A 22133-nucleotide genomic window follows, 5' to 3' on the forward strand; every position below is an offset into this window, starting at 1 on the left:
ACACCAAATATATGGATAGAGATTAATGGAGCTCTTGGTGAGGTTGTTGACATTGTTTATGGGCCATGCTTCAAACCACCAAGTCTTCCCATGTATGTTGTCATATGTTTTGATAATTATTATGGGTCATCATGGAATGAACATGATCCAAAGATCATACCAATTGTTCTTATCACGTTAGGAAGCTAGAGACAACTCCCAATCACTATGTCATGGGCTACTATCATACATAAATCACAAGGGCTAACACTACAAAAAGAAATAGCGACATTGGAAAAATTGAGAGATAGGAGATGATATTTATAACTATTTAAGGAGTTGAAACTCTAACCAATCTCTATATTGAGTTTGCTTATAACTTTAAGAGGTATGCTAAAATGCAAAATTACCCATACACTTATAAACGAAAAATAGAGGAATCTCACCTCGATCAATTGCCATTTGAAACAAGATGTAGTTATTTTGCATCCATGAAACAATACTCAATAAATGTATTGCTATCAACATAACCCTTTAAGACCTAGAGGAAAATTATCTTACTAATATGTTACTACACACAAAATACAGTAACATTATCTTATATATAGAACTATCGACGTCATCCTTGCACCCTTCAAAGGTGAAAGTACTAGTAATATAATTCCATATTTCACTTAATAAATTGACTATACTTTAAAAAAAAAAAAAAAAAACACTTTTGCACTAATAAAATTAAAAGTCACAGAGAAAACTTTAAAAAAAACTATATACATTAAATATAATTATATATTTATTTAATATAAAACGAGTTTTATATATTCGTAACATATATAAATTTTTGAAAAATTATAAAAGCATATCTCTTCATCTATCAATTTATTTATTTAATTATAGATATGGATATTTACTATCATTAAAACACTAAAATAATTCATTAAATACATTTATTCAAGTGATAATAAAACACCTTGCTTCGTGTGACGAATCTTCTCTTCATTTATTTTTTCTGGATTGTCTGAACATGGGCAGCATACGAAAACAACAAAAATGAGAACAGAAAAAATAAAAATAAAAATGAATATGGAAAGCGAGGCGGTTTGTTTAGACAAGATAAAGTAGTAATGAATACCGTTAAAAGGCTTTTCTTTTTCTTTTGTCGGGCGTTTACACTTCCCACCAATCCATGCTAAGCTTCACTCGTCACCATTCCAAATTAATATTTCCGTTTCTCCTTACCGATTGATTGATCTTCACTGCGGTTTTTTTCGGTCAAAGGAACAGTTCGATGTTGGATCTTCTTCAGTGCGATTGTTAAAGGTGCGAACAATTATAATTATAATTTTCTATTTTCTTAATTCATACATTTGTGTGCGCAGCTACGATTTGTAATTTGACTTTTGATAGGGTTTCAGGAGAGTTCAATTTCCAAAAAAAAAACAGAATAGAGAATATGCTGTTTTTAGTTAAGGCAGTGTTGCTCAACAGTCGGAAATAATTGGACTAATTTTTACCTGTGTCTGTTACTGTAGATCTTCAGCTTTACTGTAAACTATATGTTTAATGTGTGATTACGTATACCAGTAGATGGGTGTAATGAAGTTGTTTATATAAACTCTTTAAAGAATTTTAAAGATTGAAGTTTGTGATTTTCTCAAACCCTGGACCTTTGCCCATTCAGGCACGTTCAAATGGTTAGATACGAATCCAAATGATTTTGTTAACGTTCGCCAGACCAAAATAGTCAATTTACGGGACACAGAAGCCAAAGCTGGGGTCTTATGTAGGCTTTTATTGTACAGAGAGGGAAATACCAGCAGTAAGTTCAATTATCTACGCTTTGATGACAGCAGTATGTCTGTGCCTTTCGTTAGAATATCTATATGCTCATACATAGCTCTGTATGTGCAAGTTGGTTTTAATGGGATTCTATTTTATCATGGTAGCTGGTAATGGACGAATCAATGAAGGATTTTAATGATATCCGTGAGACTGATCAGTCCAAGGGACCATAGGCTCACAGACTTGAGCGATCTCCATATTCCTTTCCATGTCAGATTTCCTGCTCTAAATGTTGACTATCAAACTAGCAGTTTGGTTGATCTTATATTCGTCAAATAATCTGTGCATGTTACTGGCCTTAAGATGATTTCGTAATGAGCACAGATGTCTACATATGCAGCACATTCAATGGAAGTGCCACTCTGTCACAATTGAACCCATCCTGCAGAACATGCAAGTCCTCTCTTCCCACCTCTTTGGGTCTTTTCATCAATCTGACTCGCAGCTGAGATGATGCAAACCTGTCCTCAATTGAGCTGATCAATGCAAAACAGTTACTATACGACAATAATATTTTTGAACTGTAGCACATGAAGCGTAATTAAAATCGCTGCAAAAATGCACCGCGGAACTTAGAATATCTTTAGTCTTAGGAGTGGCATTTGTCAGGCTGGTCTCTGTTCTGCCATTTTCACCCTGGGCTTTTATCCAACCACATTTTAGTATGACACCATTAATTCTAGAATGCTTTCAGGCTCAAAGGTTGCATAGCTTGGGTTTCTATTCTGCGATATATACTGGGACTTGTAGCCAGCCTTTTCCCACAGTGAAATGCATTATTACTGCTACTTTAACTTGAGGAGCATAATGATCACTATACAGGTGATTTGAAGCCTTTGCAAGTTTTGATGTTTTTGGATCTTCTCCAGGTTTGAATTATGTATTTATTATCAACTTAAATTATTATTATATTCTCATAAGGTTCCAGTTTTTTTGCCTATAAAGTTGGCAAATTGTCAAAAGTAAATACTGCCTACTTTATATTGAAGTTAATATTCAATGTTTTTTGGGGATAAAATAGAAAGGATAGCTACCTGGTGACCTATCAAAGTTACCTAGCAGAGTTTCAAACTTGGCCCTTATTGTGCTGGATCAGCATGTTAGAAATATGTTTTTTGGAACAGATCTTGCACCCTACTAGATATGTACACTTGCATGTGTTAGCAGTAGAGATGTATCGTTAATTATTTAAGATGTGCAGCAGAATTGTAGTGACTACTTTTATTTTTTGCACATAGATCTTGCTATGCAGTTTGTAACGTAGCAGTGCTTGCCTTTGCCAAATCAAATTGTAGTACTCATATGGTACAAAATTTAATTATGAAGTGATCCTAGGACTGTGCAGTGTTCTTTATTGTATATTAGATCTTTAGTAGGTTCGACAATGTTCTTAAGGGTTATTTTATGCTGTATCTGGATGTGGGACAGCGAACCAATTTTCAGGTCCATTTTCCTGACATAATTTTTATATTATGTTGGTGTCATCCCAAAGACATTAGATCTGTATTTATGCATCATGTGTCAACATTATTTTGACTTGACAGAGATTTATCTTTAGCTTAAGTGAATCAGAGCCATATATATTTCCATTGATTCAGACTATCAGCTCTCAAGCAATTAAGCTCCATTGCTAAAGAGTTCCACCTTTGAAATCTCATTTCAGAGTTTTCAGTTTCCTTATGCCAGAGCTTGCTATGGCGTTTTCCTTTTCGATATTCCATATTCTAACAAACATTACCCTTTAATTTGAGGTAAAGTTGGCATTAATGAGAAGTACAACTAAATCAACTTCTAATATTTTCTCATTAGTTTTAGGTCCCAAAAAATTAGTTTGAGATTGTGAATTTCTGTAGTTAGATTGGTTAGTATGGTATAGAGGAATTCTTTTTTGAATAAAGAATCACCTATTTCAGTTGGCTAGCTTTGTTGTTGAGGGGCTTTCTGTGAATGAAAAAATTTGCCAATAGCAATGGTGTCATGTCAGATGGCTATTTTTTTTTTGATAAAAAATAAGAGTGGAAATAAGTGATTGTCCACACTAGCTTGTTCCTCTCTTCTGAGAGTTTCTGCACTTTTGTGATTGTTGATGGTTCAATGAATTCAGGAAGCATTGTAAAAATTGATCCATGGAATTGGTTTGCTGTTAACAGGGTCGCAGAACACAAAATGGTCAGCATGCTCATCAGTACCACTTAATTATTAATGACTTTGATGAAGAATGCGGGATTTAATTGATTCAAGGTGTGCAGTGGAGATATTGTTACCATTTTAAAGCATTTATTAATTTTCTGCTTGGGAAAGAGGGATAGAAATCATGCAGGTGAGAATGGCACAGCTTTAACTACTCAGATTGACTTGGAACCTTGAGTTTTCTTCAAGTGACTTTAACAGCACATGGCTAAGTAAAGCTAGTCTGACATGTATACTGAGTTAATTTTTTAAGGATATATAAAGTTCCATTAATTTTCTTCTTTAGCCTCATGAAGTGTGATGCACTCAGTGTGGCAGTATGGCCATGCGCGCTGGGAAGTTTCACCACGGGCTTCTCTTTCTCAGCCTGCTTATATATGCTTCAGGCAATAATTTTAGCAATTCCTTATCTCTGGAAAGGGTAGTCTCAGAGAAATTTGCAGGTCTGCATAAATTTTTGCATCCCTTAGATATCGAGGGAAGAAACAGTGTACTTGGCATCGAGCATTCTCTTTTGTCTGGTGACAATTCTTTGTCTTGTGAAGGAGTTCTGGAAGGGGTTGGTTCACTAAACACTACCTGTCAGCTTAATACAAGTTTGGTCTTTCATACTGATGTGACTATTTCAGGACAAGGGAATCTACATATCCTATCATATGTCACTGTCAAATGTCCAGTCGCAGGGTGTCAGATTAGTATCAATATTTCTGGTGATTTGAACTTAGGTCAACACGCATCTGTTATAGCAGGAACTATAATTGTAGATGCTCAAAATGTGTCTTTGGAGGATAGCTCAACTTTAAATACCACTTCTTTAGGGGGGCTACCACCTGAACAGACTAGTGGGACTCCGCATGGTATTGAAGGTGCTGGGGGAGGGCATGGAGGGAGAGGTGCTTCTTGTGTTAAAGGAAAGGGAGATAATTGGGGCGGAGATGTCTATTCCTGGTCTTCTCTTAATATACCTTGGAATTTTGGAAGTAGGGGTGGGACTACTTCAAGTGACAAAGATCTTGGGGGTGGAGGAGGAGGTCGCATCATAATCATTGCAAAAGGTATTATAGATGTGAATGGAACCATAAGTGCAGATGGAGGAAATGCAGGCTCTAATGGTGGAGGTGGTTCAGGAGGCAGCATTATTATCCACTCTTCAAAACTGTATGTTCTTCTATCATACAAATTTATATCTGTATTTCAGTTTAAATATTCATTTTCTAAGACTGAAAGTTTAACATCAATGTGACAGAGTATATAACATTAGTTCCTATTTCAAATTGAGTAACTTGCTTGCATTATGGATATCTATTCTACTCTTAGCAAGTTGTTTTCTAGCATTCATTGAGGCTGGGATATCTAGTTTTGACTTGAAAGCCTGTTTTTAGCAGTTTTTATTAGTTCTGCCAAGGCAAGAATACTTATGCATCCATTTATTTCAATTTTTGTCTCCAGTTTAACCGATCATAATACAAAATTATAAATTTGAACGAAAGTTCTATTGTTTACATTTACTTCATTTTAAATAATTATAACACATACCATCTTCCTTTCTTTTTATTGGTTTCTTCTGCCAACAGTCAGTGTAAAACTCAAAATGTCCTTTCGTTAAGTAATTTATATTTTATGTATTCAACTAATTACATCAAATGTCAAATGCTATCTAAATTTTGACGGGTATGTTTACTCTTATACATGTCATGGATTTGGACTTTGTAGTATAATTTATTTAAAAATGAATTTATCTGAGATTTGCAATCTTGTAAAAAGATATTGTTCAGCCTTATCCACGTAATAACTTAATAAAGAACTGGACCTGAATCATAAATGCCATGCATCCCATCCTCAAACTCTACCATGTATGTCTTTGTTTATCCTACCAACAAGGAAACAAAAGAAATCTAGAGCCTTTTCTCATCTTCAACTTCTAGAATTTTGGCCAAATACTACAATTTCAGCGATTCAACGAAATATAATTTCATTTTTAATAAGCAATATGTACAACAAATTGTTTCATGAAATTTCCTGGTGAGTGACTACTCTGTTCTTTATTAGCTTTTCTTTCTACCTTTTCTTTGGTGCTGGATTTATTTATACAAGAAAGATTTCTCTGTAAAATAAATATTGTAAAAAAATGAAGGAAAGTCCATCAGTCTTTTTACAATCTGAACTTTCTTAGCCCAAACCGTGTAAATTGGATCAGTACCTGCATTATTTGACGTACTCTTCTTGTATTATATTGGTTAGGAGTGTAAAATCATAATGTATGCAGTGATAAAATCCTTTCATGCTTGACTTTTTAGATTTTTTTCTTTAGGACCAAATATACTGCTTTCCTTCTGAACAGATTTAGAAATGAGGACTAGCCTCATCCAAAAATATTCAGAGAGGCCCAAAACCAAACTAAAATTTTTAAGTTCTAAATCATTAATTGGCATCAAGTGACTACACCAATCTCCAATTGTTTGGATATTTTGCTAACTTTATTTGCAGAATACCTTATTCTGCTACATCCTTTTATATGAAATTATTGGAGATCATAGAGCAGCAGGAAACTTCTACTATTACAAATTGCAGATTATGTTTTGCCATTCTAAAAGGCTTCCTAAGCAAGTTTTATCCTTGGAATGTTCTGTAACATTTCTTAATGGAGTTGCTAGATGTTGTGAGGTCTTCACACCATTGCCCCATTGGGCATTGGGACCCCCTCTTGTCGTAGTTACTGTTAGTAGGTTTAGGTATTAGGAATAGATTGGTTGTAATCTAAGGTTTTGCAAATCTCTTGAAGTCGAAAATTTTAGTTAGGAGGAGACTTTGAAATACCCAAGCCTTAAAGAGAGAGATTGAGGAGCACAAGATTTGGTGAAGTATGAGATTGGAATAATGATGAAAAATGGGCAAAGCACGAAGCTTGTAAAGTTTGAGCGAAGACCACGATTGAAATTCAACTTAGTTATTTAAGGAATGTCCAACTCAAGCCCATGGGCTTGACAATTTTGACAAATTCAATATATTAAGCCTCAAACTTAGCCAATTTCCAAGTGGGCAAGCATCAAACTCGAGCTTAAGTAATTTTGAAATGTATATCAACTTTAGATTTCTGAGCCCTATCATGTGGCACTTGCCTCATGAGCATGTAGAATTTGAATTGCCACATTTAACCATGTTTCTCTAGATTTCTAACACCAAAATATTTCTTCTTTAGCTAAGATATCTTCATATCCATCCAATTGACTTTATAAGTGCACAAAATGAACATGATAATGTGGGGCCCTTTTCATTTATTATCCTTAGTCAAGGTTTGACTGCAAAAAACACATTAATACTTGTAAAAACAATTCAATAGCAAGTGATTTCAGCATCAAGCATTTAGAAGGGTATTATGAAGCTCATAACATTATTGGGGCCTAAGTCATCATTAAATGTTATTAAGTGTTTATTTGAACATTGGTGCCCAAGACTTAGGAATTTGCTAAGTCAAAATATGACATCAAAAGCAGGTGATAAAATAATAGAAGTGTCCTGAAGAAGAAGCCTTTTTGTTTGAACCCTTAGTGGGATATATGTAAGCTTTGTGAGAGAAGTCTAATCTCATCATGAAATGATGTTTTTCTTGTTTCTTTGAGAAGTCTTTGGTTTTTGCCAAGGGTTTCAACATTCTGGAGAATTGTGAAATATCCCAATTGGATATTTTCTCCAATTTTTCCTCAAATTCAGAATCATAAACAATAATTTATACAGTGATAACCAGCAAATAACCAGTAAATAACCAGCATAAGTAACCAGTAAATATTCTGAAATTCGTTATTGTATTATAAACCAGCAATACAATAACAATCCAACTGTATAAACAATGACAACAATCAGATTGGATGATCAGAAATGAACCTGAAATACAATGTGAACTTAGTTGCGAATTCACCACAAGGATGAATCAGGGCTACATACAATCGACCAAAGAACTTGAGGGTTTGCATCCTTGGATCCTGAAAAGAAGCTAAAGCTCCTTAATTTCTCCAACTTAATTTCTCCAAGAGAAATGTCAAACCAAGTCAATATCCAATCCTGCTGAAAATGAACTCCTCTTTCTTCTTTTATGCTCAAAATGGCGACCCCTCATTTCTTTCTCCTGTCCTTTTGTCTTTTTTCCTTCTTGTCACCTTTAATCCTCTTTATATTATTAATTTGACCCATTTAATGAATTTGCGTTTATCTCCCTTAAGCCAAAATTAATTTTTTTATGAATTTGTTTTCAGAATTCCTTATGTCTAGAAAAATGGGACATTATAAGTCCTCCCTCCTCGAGATATTGCTTGTCCTCAAGCAATCAGTGCTAGGATTCCATACAAATATGTAGGTAGCCTTGTAGCCCAATCTAAAAGTTACTGCTACACATACTTGTTGCACTACGTTGATTAAAATTGCTCCAAGCTCAAGACTGTATAGCAACTAGCATAATGCTCAAGAGATAAAGCACTCATCCTTCCAATTCGTGGATCCCAAACCAATCTCGAAAAAAATGCTCCAACAGCCCACTGTGCTACTCTGATATAAGTAAATCATCAATACGTTGCTGAAGTAAAGCATCAATCATACCAATACCAGGATCCCACACTATTATACTATCATGACCGTCAGATATGAGAAGATATAAATGTCTCGAGGAGCTATTAATACTGGACAACTCTCCATCTATGAGCGATCCCTCATGGAAATGCATACTAATCTCCATCATAACTGTCCATCCTGAACTATTGACGAAGGAATCAAACTGCTCAATAGCTGAAGTCAATACCAAAGGTGCAAAGAGGCTATACATCCCGTTATCGGTCTGAAATACTCCTGGGTACATTGCTGTCATGAGTAAAGAAAGGACTAAGAATCTATCCCCTATGATCCAATTATAACTTCCATAAATTATAAATCAAGATCTATTTAGCTGGTGGAGCAAGGAGTCTATTCAACTCATGTGTAAGTCATAAATTGAAACCATGTGTAAGCTGATCAGAGAATGAGAAACAACGTTTAAATTTGAAAATCGGGTCACCACACCAATCATGTGAACAAATATCACTGCTAGGAATTGCTACTGGGTACTACATCCTCTAGTCAAGATCATCCTCATTATGAAATTCAAAAAGATCTTCTGTATTCAGCTCAAAAAGTGGATTATCAAATGTCCAATCAACATCCACCTCAAACAAAGAATTGTCTACTAGCTCCAAAATTTTGTTACTTGATCTCTTCGGGCAGCTGTCCAAGTCATAAGTTTGGTGATTGCTATTAGGTTCCTTAATCACTTCTTGGAAAAACTTCATGTCAAGATCATCCTCATCATGAAATCCAAAAAGATCTTCTGTATTCAGCTCAGAAAGTGGATTATCAAATGTCCAATCAGCATCCACCTCAAACAAAGAATTGTCTACTAGCTTAATACAATCCAAAATTTTGTTACTTGATCTCTTCGGGCAGCTATCCAAGTCATAATTTTGCTGAATGCTATCAAGTTCCTTAATCACTTGTTGGAAAAACTCATGTCTTCCTCTAGATTGTTTGGTGACAACAATCTGATTTTCTGCTTCATGAAGAGAAACCAATGTATTATCCAATGCCTTCTGAGCAACATCAAGTTCATTGTCGAGCCTATTATCCTCATCTTCTTTTTCCCTCAATTGCTAAGCATATGTTCCAGCAACCTTTACAATGGAATCTCTTTCTAAAAGTAGACAATTTCAAAGTCTCCAAGGTTACTATCACCCTTTGTAAATCAGCAACATCAGGATCACTCTCCATTTCCCTTTGCCTCTTTTCCATTTGCGTCTTCATATAGAAATCCTCAATGATCTGTGAGTGTCATGATAGCACACTAAGGCTGCAACAATCATATCTTCATCAACTTTTAACTATTCTCTCAAAGAATCATTGTCACTTTGGCATGCATTTTCTAGTTGGTCACCAAAAATACCATCTTGAAATTTTGTTTTTGATTGTTCCTCTAAATCACTATCATGTATGACTGAGTTTCTGTCATAACAAACACATAATTCATCACTCCTCACAAGGGTGTCCTCAATGTCATCATAGCCTTCAAGATACCTATTGGAGTGATTTGTATGTAGTGACAAGGTGGCTGTTATATCATCATTTTCAACCAAATTCTCATCATGTGAAGTCTCCGACACACTCTTTCCTCCAATTAGGCCATCCTCTTCAAGATGCTTGTCTATAACCACCTCTAAGTCACCAATATAGAGAGTTGCATAACCAATACTTGACTTATTCTGTTGGAGCAAAGCTGTGAGATTTTCATCTTCTTCATTGCTGGACTGAATTTCTTTGTTTGCCGTAACTTCATTATTATCCTCACAAATGTGATTAGGGGTCCAAGTTTGCCAGCATGTGAAACAAATTTGTTCTCATTTGGTTTTTGGCCATTTTTGGAGATCCTGCAACTTGTTTGCCTGCTGATGTTGAGAAACTTATGTTCAATTAATTCCTCCACAAGCTTTTAAGCCATAGGTGAGATTATGTTCCCCTCTCCACATAACCAACAGATCAGATTTTAATTGCTTTCATATGTCATCGTTTTCATCAAGGATTAAAGACATGATGGTTATTATGCAAGCTCTCACATTGTTGGAATGATGTTTCCTGAATTCTCTTAAGAAAATTTGAAACAACTGACAAATCATTTCTTCACAACTAAAGTCCAACACGAGAATGAAAAATCTGGGTTTTTCCATTAGTTTTAGAATCTTTACCTTCTTTCCACAAGTAGGGTGCTTGTCATCATGTAACCCCTGTAGGCTGTCCACAATAAGCTGCAAAACTTTCCTCAACACATCATCATTATAGGGTGTTGTAGGTGTTGTTATCTGTGTGATTTCACTGAGACATGAAGCCACTGCAAGTCTAACATTTTTATCCGGATGTTTCATAAACTTGTGCTGAACCAAATCAATCATTGAAGGTTTTAAAGCCCAATTGAGAAGCCTCCAATCTTTCTGGTTTACCCCAGACAAACATTTTTCTAGCTCTTCCAACTTAAGAAAAAGAGTATCCATATCTTGCATAGACTCCAATTGCCATCCCATAATGTACAACTTGTTCCCTATTGCCCTTTCCTTCTACAAATCCCTTAGCTGTTCACTATTAAAAGTGCCATTAAATTCCTTGGAAAAGACCTCTTTTTTAGATTTTCCATTGTATGTCATTTGATTCCATGAATCTTTTGCATTAAAAATCTGTCACTGTTTCCACTGAAATTATGTGCTTGCTGCCATAAATTCGCATACTAATTTTGATTCTAGACCGAACAGGAAAATAACAGAAACTTTCCACTTTGGATTGAAACAGTTTTCTTGTGTTGTACTTTTTGCTTGCAGTTGAATTGAGAAATGACTGGTGAATATAGGTAACAATGTAATTACAATATAGGGCTGCATGCACTAAATTTCAAAATACACAGTCCGAGTATGCAGAACAATCACTGGACAATACTGAAGTTATGCTTAGCACTACATGCTCCCAAGTACAGCTCCAGTCACACTCCTTAATTAGATTGGTGCATTATTTTTAAATCCGCAGATTCCAACATCCACAGGTTCTCTCTTCCCTAAAGTTTCCACAAAAAGTCGTTCTCTGTTGGAGGTGTCATTAAGGACACATAGTTTCCCTGCAATTCAATTACCACTTCTATGATGCATGAACTGTCACAGAAGAATGCAAAGTTTCTACATGGATTAAGAGAGTTTTTGAAGTCCCGTAGAACTGGTGTATCTCAGACCCAGGATGATCGAGGAAAAAAAAATGGTATGCAGAAATAGCTACTACAACAGGGAATTAAAGTTTCTGTAGCTACAGGTAGTATCAAGGAATGCATGATTGAAAGTTTCGTTGGAAGAAATGTTTGAATAGCTTGTAGTATGCTCCTAACACAGGATCAAGTTATCATTCGCTGTCACTGAGATATAGCAATTGACACCTCCACAGACTATTATATACAATCTTCCTCAACTCGATAAGATACCTAATGAGATTCTGCAGAAGAGACTCACTATTGTACCGACCAACCTTTTATTGGCAATATGGCTAAGTATGATAAGTTGGGATAGCATTCGTGTTGTCATTTATGGCAACATATACCTTGTGTAAAGAAGGCACTATGTTCAGATGAAGATTCCACAGTTAGACATGAATATTGTCTAAGTATCAGATAGTTATCTAGCAAAACAGAGACAATCTTGATTTGTATGGATGACAGAGACATTATTGGAATGTGCGCAGTTGGTTACAGATAGTACACAGTGCAAGGATGACGTATGACAGGACAGAGAAAGAGGAAGGAACAATTGGATGCGAGATTTGTGATCTGGTTATAAGATCCGAAGGAGCAAAGGTTCGGTTGACGGGACAGAGAAAGAGGAAGGAACAATACAATACAATTCTATTATTCTGCAAGGAATAATACAGAGATCATTTGGACAGTGGTTTCATTGGTCTTGCCCTTGAAGCTGTTTGGGCAGTGGGTCCAGCTATCTTCCACAACTCCTAACAGGGTTGGCACAACTCTTAACAAGGTTGGAATCTCCTAATAGGGATTCAAAGTCTCCTAATAGGGACTCATATGTACTGAATGTATTCATAGACTCCTAACAAGGTCCATTCCTAACAAGGTCTATCCTCTAACAAGGAAGATTTATATTAGTACATCATTTTGTGGGTACCATCCCCGCCAGGGTTTTCCCTCTGATCAAGGGTTTCCCTAGTTAACATATTTGGTGTTATTGTGTATGAGTATCTTGTTGTGCTTTCAGTTTATATTGCTCATATGGTTAAGATTGTTTAAGGTTGATAATGGTGATAATAGTCGGACAAATGATTCACCCCCCCTCTCAGTTATATCACTGCACTATATATTCTAACACAATGTTTTGATACTACTTAAATATCCCAATCGGATATTTCTCCAATTTTTCCTCAAATAAATTTCAGAATCATAAACAAGAATTTATACAATGATAACTGGCAAATAACCAACACAATTAACCAGTAAATACTCTAGAATTCGTTATTGCATTAGAAACCAACAATACAATAACAATCCAATCGTATAAAGAATGATAACAATCAGATTGGATGATCATAAATGAACCTGAAGAGCAACTGTGAACTCTGTCGCAAATTCACCACAAAGATGAATCGGGGCTACGTTAAATCGACCAAAGAACTTGAGGGTTTGCATCCTTGGATCCTGAAAAGAAGCTAAAGCTCCGTAATTTCTCCAAGAGACATCTCAAACCAAGTCAATATCCAAGCCTGCTGAAAATAAATTCTTCATCCTTCTTTTATGCTCAAAATAGTGATCCTTCAGTTTCTTTTTACCATTTTTTCGTCTATTTTCATTCTCGTCACCTTTAATCCACTTTATAATATTAATTTGGTTTATTTAATAAATTTGCATTAATCTCCCTTAAGCCAAAATTAATATTTTATGATTTTTTTTTTCAGAATATAATGTCCCATAAAGGGGACATTACAAATTGGGAAATCTTCACAATTTTAGCCCTTTGAGTTGGTGAAATACCCAATGATATCGTTCAACTTGGGAGATGGTTTCATCTTGGAGCCGCTATTGAGCTTCAAATCATTGAATTTCGTGAAATATTGTTTAGATTTTGAGAAGTTTATCAGAGAGAATAATAACTGGTACCCAGCAATAGAAGATGTTGTTTAGAGCAGAATTGTTCATTTCTAGTATCAGCTGTACCAATATCCATGCCAGCCGCAGTCCATTTGGTTCATGTGTTGGGCATTTAATGAGCAGTGATTTATTCTCAAGAAGGATCATCCAGTATTTGGGGACCCTTGATACTTGGGTCTTGGATGTCTATGACATTGTTGCAAAGTGAGGAGATTTATTGGTGAATGCTAGTGAAATTGAAACAACTGTGAGCAATACCAGGTTTTTTTAAGCTGCAATATATTGCAGATTTTAAGGGTTCCATATATGTTTGAACAATTCATGTTTATATCAGCACTGTAATTGGCCATTAATAAGAAATTAGAAACTGCATGATGTAAAGTTTCTGCTAATTCCTTATCTCTGAATCAGACTTTTAATTCAGTCTTTAAATGCTGAGAATGGTCTTCTAAGAATTCTGACTATTGATGAAGTTAACACCTATCTTGATGCAGATCCAATAATGAATAATCGACCTTTGACTATGAGGGAGTATCTCTGATATAATTCGCAGGATATAGATGCTTAGAGGAGCAGACTTTGTTGTAACTGTGTGTCCTCAATCTGCATCGATAACCTCCCTATATATCCTTCCTAAAGTGTATGTTCCTCAAAGGGACATAACCCTTCCTTAGTTAACATAATAAATACTCCTACAAGCAGGCGATCAGAATAAATAAACATGATAACATCTAAAGTTAAGGTTTATTAATTCACTTCTTGAGAAGTTGCCGGCTCCTAAGGAAAATAATCTAATGCCAACATAAATGATATATAAGGGTAAAAGAAGAAGTACGGTCTGCACTTTCAAACCTGTAGGTTTATCTGGTTAAATATACTGAACACTCCCTCTTAACCTGATAATCCTATAGAGAGATTATATCTAGCAACAACAATACAGATGAATAAGCAAGATTTGAAACTCTATATCTGTTCGACTCTTCTTAGTATGAGGTATCATAGAACACATGATACAAAGTCATATTACTAAACTTGTGATATGACAAATCACTGCTACTAGTGATAATATACAGGATATATTTGAAGAGTAATTTAATTTCTTCATTTATCCAAGTTGTGACTCATAGAAATTGGTATTTCTATATCACAACAAGACCTTGAGTTTAAGATCTACCAGAATATAGGATAAACCCGGAGAATACTAAAATTCTTCCTTTATCCAAATTGTGACTCATAGACATAACAATGTTTACATCACAATATGTTCTTGAACTCATGTAGATCTTATAGTAGAACTCTACTATTTAGCACATTATCTAAGAGATTGTCATCTCTCATAATGTCTTTTATACAAGTGTTCATTGTCTCCGAGATTGTCACCTCTTGAATAATGAATACAAATGGTGAAGCCCATAACAGTCAATAGCTTGACAAATAAAACTATTTTATTAATAATTTGAAGAATACAAATGAATTACAATTCAACCATACCAAGTCTTCTCTTGAAGTGGTCTATCTTTACTCTAGATAGAGGTTTGGTGAGAATATTTGCTGTCTGATCTGCAGTGTAAATGTATTCTAACTTTATAGAATTTCTGTCTACCATATCTCTTACATAATGGTAAGAAATTTCAATATGTTTGGACCTGTCATGGAAAACTGGATTCACTGAAAGCTTGATGGAATTTTGATTATCACAATGAATAATCATAGGATTCATGGCTTGCCCAAATAATTTTACAAGTAACTTCCTTAGCTAGATTGCTTCCCGAGAGGCCATTGCTGCTGCAATGTATTCGGCTTTTGTGGAGCTCTAAGCTACTGAGAACTGCTTTCTGCATATCCAAGAAATCATAGCTGATCCTTAACTGAAACAACATCCTGAAGTACTTTTTTTGTCTTTAACAATTCCACCCCAATCTGAATCTGTGAATCCATGCAAATCTAAAGCAACTTTCTCATATTTGAGTCCAAAATTTATAGTGCCTTGTAACTATCTCATAATGTGCTTAACTGCAATTAGGTGAATCTCTTTTGGCTCACACATAAACTGACTTAAGGCATTAACAACATAACAAATATCTGGTCTTGTATTTACCAAATACATAAGGGATCCAATCATCTATCTGTAGAGAGTAGAATCTATGGAAGGTGATTTTGTTGCTGCTTCTTTAAGTTTATGTAAATTAGTCTCTATTGGAGAAGACATAGACTTGCAATTCTACATTCCAAATCTCTTCAAAATATCTGATGTATACTTTCCTTGATTAAGTATGATACTGTTAGAATTCTGTCGTACTTCCAATCGTAGGAAGTAATGGAGAAGCCCTAAGTCATTCATCTCGAATTCTCTAGTTAGATCTTTCTTGCACTGATCTATAAGATGATCATCACCTGTGATTAATAAATCATCAACATACAACATCTGAATTACCATATCATCTTTATCTTTTTTATAATATAAGTTTGGATCGACTTCATTCTTGGAGAATCCTAAGCCAGTGAGATATTTATCAATTCTTTCATACCAAGCCCTTGGAGCTTGTTTAAGCCCATAGAGAGCTTTCTTGAGCCTGCAAACAAAAATGTTAGGATCATGAATTTCAAATCCTTCAAGTTGCTCCAGATAAACTGCTTCTGTAATCTTTTCATTTAGGAATACTGTTTTTACATCCATTTGATGTACCTTCCATCCCTTTGATGCGGCAATTGCTAAGACTGTTCTTACAGAGGTATATCTGGCAACAGGAGCAAAGGTTTCTTCATAATCAATTCCTTCTTTTTGAAAAAATCCTTTGGCTACAAATCTGACTTTATACTTCTCAATACTACCGTCAGCAGCATGCTTTATTTTAAATATCCATTTGGAAGAAACAACAAATTTTCCTTTAGGTCTTGGAACAATTTCCCAAACATCATTTTTCATAATAGATTGGTATTCTTTTGTCATGGCTTCTTTTCAATCTATATGTTTAATAGCATCAGAAGGATTGGTAGGTTTTGTTTTGGATAAATCACTCATGTTTGCTGTATAACTAGAGAATCTTTTAGGTCTCTTGCTTTCTCTAACTGTTCTGGAAGGTGCAGTAAAGTCTTGCGCTGCTTCAATTGTTTTAATGGCCCAAATTGGTCTTTTCTTTGAATTTTCTTCAAGATTCATATTCGTCTATTTCTTCTAAGTTCTCCCTCTGGGACCCAGATTCACTATTTCTTTCAAAACTAGGTAAAGGAGAAGGTCATTAGAACTTATGGCTCTTTTGAATGCAAGATCTTCTTCAAAGATTACATCCCTACTAAGTTCAATCCTATATGCCTTAGATGTTTCAGTATACCCTACAAAAATACCTTTCCTCCTAGAGGGTTCTAGCTTCATTCTCTTTTCTTTTGGAACATGGATATATACAGGACACCCAAAAATTCTAAGATGACTTATATTGGGTTTTACTTTAGTAAATACTTCTCCAGGGGTTTTATCTTTAAGATAGGAGTGAGGGCTTCTGTTTTGAATATATACAGCAGTACAAGAGGCTTCTGCCCAAAGATAATATTCTAGATTTTGGTCAAAAATCATAGCTTTAACAACTTCTATAATTGTCCTATTCTTTCTTTTTGCTACCCCATTTTGATCTGGATTATAAGAAACAATGTACTCCCTCTTAATCCCCGATTCTTTACAAAACCTTTTAAACAAATTTGAGGTATACTCTCCTCCATTATCAGTTCTAAGGGTTTTAGTTTTATGCCTTGAAAAGTTTTCAGTTAATGTTTTGAATTTTTTAAATTTTGGTAGGATTTCTTCTGATTCCTTGCATTTTAAAAAATAAATCCATATTTTCCTAGAGAGGTCATCTATGAACAAGATATAATACCAGAATCCTCCAAGAGAAGGAACAAACATGGGTCTACATAAATCTGAATGAATAAATTCTAGTACATTATTTGTTTTCCTAGTACTATCATGAAAGGGACTTCTGGTGTTCTTACCCAGAGCACACCTTTTGCAAATACTTGGGTGGTCTTTATTTAGTTTAGGTAATTTAGTAACAATCTTCTCCATAGTTGATAAAGTTAGATGCCCTAATCTTCTGTGCCATATTTCATTTGTATCTACAGCTTCGTGAACTAGGGCTTGAATAGATCGACTAGATTCTATATTCAATTCATACAAATATCCTTTTTTTTGACCAATTAACTTTGCTTTCTTGATAGAGGAGTTCTTAGCCCAAGTTAATACTTTGCCATCCATGAATGCAACATTGTGCACATCATCTTCAAGTGCTGTAATTGAGATTAGGTTTCTTTTAATTCCTGGTACATAGAGTACACTTTTAAGAAGAAGAGTATTTCCTGATTTTAGTTTCAAAGTACAGTTTCCAATTCTTTCAACGGAGTGTGCTGAGTTATCACCAATGGTAACTTCGCTGTTAACTTGACTCTGATACCATGTAAAATTTCTGCTAATTCCTTATCTCTGAATCAGACTTTTAATTCAGTCTTTAAATGCTGAGAATGGTCTTCTAAGAATTCTGAATATTGATGAAGTTAACACCTATCTTGATGCAAATCCAATAATGAATAATCGACCTTTGATTGTGAGGGAGTATCTTTGATATAATTCCCAGGATATAGATGCTTAGAGGAGCAGACTTTGTTATAACTGTGTGTCCTCAATCTGCATCGATAACCTCCCTATATATCCTTCCTAAAGGGTATGTCCCTCAAAGGGACATAACCCTTCCTTGGTTAAAATAATTAATGCTCCTACAAGTCAGCGATCAGAATAAATAAATATGATAACATCTAACTAACAGAATGTGTTAGAATAGTTAAGGTTTATTAATTCACTTCTTGAGAAGTCACCAGCTCCTAAGGAAAATAATCTAATGGCAACATAAATGATATATAAGGGTAAAAGAAGAAGTACGGTCTGCACTTTCAGACCTGTAGGTTTATCTGGTTAAATATACTTAACAGTTTGGATGACAACTGTTTGTATTAATGTCTAGCTACTGTAAGTGCATATTTACATTGTGTGGGACATGAGGACATCTATATGCATTCAAAAAGACAAAAAGAATTGCAACTGTATTATAGTTTTGCCTAGACATCTTAGTAACCACTTGTAAGCATTTAAGTCACATTTGACATGATTTCAGGCAAGAATTATCAAACTGAATCTGAAACAAGTAAAGAGGTTGTATGCAAAGTATTTGACAATATTCCTTCAGCCTCTAATCAGCATTTTGAGGGCAGAATTGGCAAGAAATATTACCAATTCCCTTCCCTCCCCTTCCCTTCCCTTTGGGAATCCAAGTTCGATTCAATTAAGAGCAATAATCCAAGTAGAAGAAGGTCCTTGCCACTTCTACATGTGCCAGATCAAAAGTTAAAACATCAAGATGACGTCAATAATTCAAGAACTAGCAAATCAAGTCATGTCAATGAGGAGATTATAAGGTGCGATTTCAAAGGATAGGAAGGAATGCATTAAGAATTTTTAGAATACGAGCCATCACTATTGAATGCATTATAATGTTGAGTTTCAAGAGTTATATGCCATCACAAATGGCTTATAAACCATCCTTTTGGGCCTTTTAAATGGTCACTTTAGGGTTGGAGGGTTGAATAGACCAAATTAGGCAAAAAACATTTCCAAATTTTTTTTCTGTTTTGAGACCAAATTCAGCCCAGGTTAGGCCGCAAGACTGCAGATTCTTCCAAATTCTGCCCGAGTTCCTGTGACAGAATTTGCAGCGAATTTGTGGCTCTGCAGACGAATTTGGGATGAATTTGACAAGGACCAGCCTTTGGGGGTTGCTGGAGAGAATCTGCTAACTTAAATAAATTGCTATATACAGTAGAGACGAAAGATTCTATTTATATGAAATTACACGACGATGTTTCTAAATGAAACACTTGTGAACAGAAACAGAAAATAGAAACTTACGGAAGCAACTAAGATGACCATTAAAGGAATGTTACATTATTTAATAAGTATGATTTTTCTCAAAAGTAAGAACAATCCAGATCATAGCATTACATATCTATTTCAAACATACCTTGTAAATGCAGCAATCTTATAGCTCAAGTTCACAATATATACAAATGGACGCTCAAAAGTTGATGCCACACCCTAGAAAACGCTGCCAATGGCAAAGTAAAATATAACAATGTAATCACCCACATTAGGTGTCTCCAAGTAGATGTAGAAATCCTCAAAACCCTAGCTGGACAACTCCAACAAACTCAATGCCTCTGTTTAGCAATGTACAATGGTACAACCAGCCTAAATGAGACAAGAAGATACAAAATAATCTCTGCAAATCTCTTCAATCTGCCACAGTGAATAATATCCAGCACTCTGAAGCTTCAAGAATTGAAGAAGACGATACAAAAAGAATATTAAAGCCCTGCTGTTATCTCTTTGCAAAATTACTAAAATATTCTCCTGATTACGTCTTTCAACAACATAAGGAATGTTGCAAGGGATTTCACCTTTACGAACCCTGAGAAGAACAATTTCCTCCAAGTAGAAAGCAATATCAAATAACAAATTCAACATGGTACAAATGAATTCCCAAAACCCTTTTTATATCCTCCAAGAAGGGGTGAGCCTCTTCTCTTTTGCTTTTTTCAAAACATTAAAATAACTTATTAATAAAGTGACGTATATGTCTCCAAAAAGCCCATTATAAAATTACCACTTTAGTTTAAAATCAAAGTCCAAATAGTCTTATATTAAATATTAGAATAACAATGAAGTTAAATCTTTAACTTTATTAAATATTAATTTATTGATATTTGATAATAAATCACCAGACAATATTATTTATCAAAAAATTGATATCCACAGCTCCATCAGCATGTCTAAAATTAGTAATTATTGAGGAACTCATAGAAAATCGTTCCAGAATAGCCATTATGCTTATAATAATTACCAGAGCTCGACTAAGCCTCTGATACTACCATCTTGCTTGATCATTAGAATGCATAAAACTAATAAAAGTATGAAACCAACATAGTTCCTAGAGCTACTTTTGTCACATGTATATTGATATAGTTTTTTTCTTTGCTACATTTTGTTTAAGTATTACTCTGCTATCTTGTGGTGTTGATGCCAGCATTTTTTCCTTTTCCAGAAAGGGAATAGGAAGTGTTAGTGCTTCTGGAGGTACTGGATTTGCTGGAGGTGGTGGAGGGAGGATTGCCATTGATTGTTATAGCAAGCAAGAGAGTGTGAAAATCATGGTGCACGGTCTGATTTTTGCTCCTTTTTAAAGCATGAGTTAGCGAAAGCTTTAAACTAGACATGAACTAGTAGCATTTATTATAGATGCACTTATTTTTCCGTACTTTTCTTATTGAGTCATTTGAAAATCAAAGCTATTGATTCTGTTCGTTGAATGGCATTTTTAATTGTCTATTTTTGTCAGTTAATTGTATGATTATTTACTACGTAAATAATATATTTAGTGTATTTTTTGTTGTTTTTCTCTTATCTGTACATGGGATATGCAATGTTATTGACTTTGTTCCCATTTTACTTGCCTATACAATGAGGAATATTGAACTATGTGGGCATATCTATACAATGAGTAGCATGGGATTTTGTGCGTCTTTTTTCTTATCTGTACAATGAGGAACATTCATCTAATTAGATTCTTTTCCCTTATTAGATGCTGTAGTGCTGGAAATCTTTGTACTGCCTCAGTGCTAAAAAAGATACAAAATCTCCCAACTTTGTCTTTGTATTTATAGCCAAGCTTTCTAAGGATAACAAATGGAAACAAGAGTTAGGTGTACATTTGATGATACCTGTCAGGGAAATTGACAGATAAAAAATATGATGAGAATTAATGAGTCCGGAGCAATAGATGAGCTTTGACATCTATCTCCAAAATTCTGTATAATTCACTCAGGTTTTGGCTGTGATCTGGAGAACTTAAATCTTTGTTGTTTTGTCGGTGTCTTTCATATCCAGTGTCAAACATATTCTCTTTTAAAATTTTATGCATTTATTAGGTTTTTTGCTTATAAATTCCTAATAATTTATACCCCTCTTCCCTTTCACTTAATCAAAAACCATTGCTTCAGCCCTTTTTCAATCCTTCCTGTTATCAGTTTTCCTTGTTTTTCTCTGAGGCCATTCTTTACATTAACAAAAACACAAACTCATTACAAGATGAAATTTCTCAATCATGTATTGTCTTGCGTTTGGTATTTCTTATCTGGATTGTATTTGTCTGAACACATTTTTTATGACATTATTTATAACTGTGTATGATTTATAAACAGTTTACTAGCATTTGAAAACTTCTAAGTGCTTGTTGCAAGAAGATTCTATAACATGCGAAACACAACAATCAATTGAAAAAAATGTATGCACTGTGGGTCATTGCCATATATTATTGGCACATCTAACCTCTGC

General features: G+C 34.7%; 1 protein-coding gene across 2 annotated transcripts in view; it reads left to right on the forward strand.

Moving 5' to 3' along the window:
* Nucleotides 1–944: 944 nt before the first annotated feature.
* Nucleotides 945–22133, forward strand: part of LOC149573226 (uncharacterized) — a 235547-nt gene continuing 214358 nt past the window's right edge. For both annotated transcript variants that reach the window (XM_089814405.1, XM_089814406.1), the window contains exons 1-3: nucleotides 945–1296; nucleotides 3969–5166; nucleotides 20845–20960. In XM_089814405.1, coding sequence (XP_089670531.1) covers nucleotides 4328–5166; nucleotides 20845–20960 — 955 coding nt within the window. In that variant the 5' untranslated portion in view covers nucleotides 945–1296; nucleotides 3969–4327. The remainder of the gene's footprint in view (nucleotides 1297–3968; nucleotides 5167–20844; nucleotides 20961–22133) is intronic.

The sequence above is a fragment of the Cupressus sempervirens genome, chromosome 2 (assembly GCF_028749045.1).
Source record: "Cupressus sempervirens isolate cs-2001-9-10 chromosome 2, ASM2874904v1, whole genome shotgun sequence".
Lineage (NCBI taxonomy): Eukaryota > Viridiplantae > Streptophyta > Pinopsida > Cupressales > Cupressaceae > Cupressus > Cupressus sempervirens.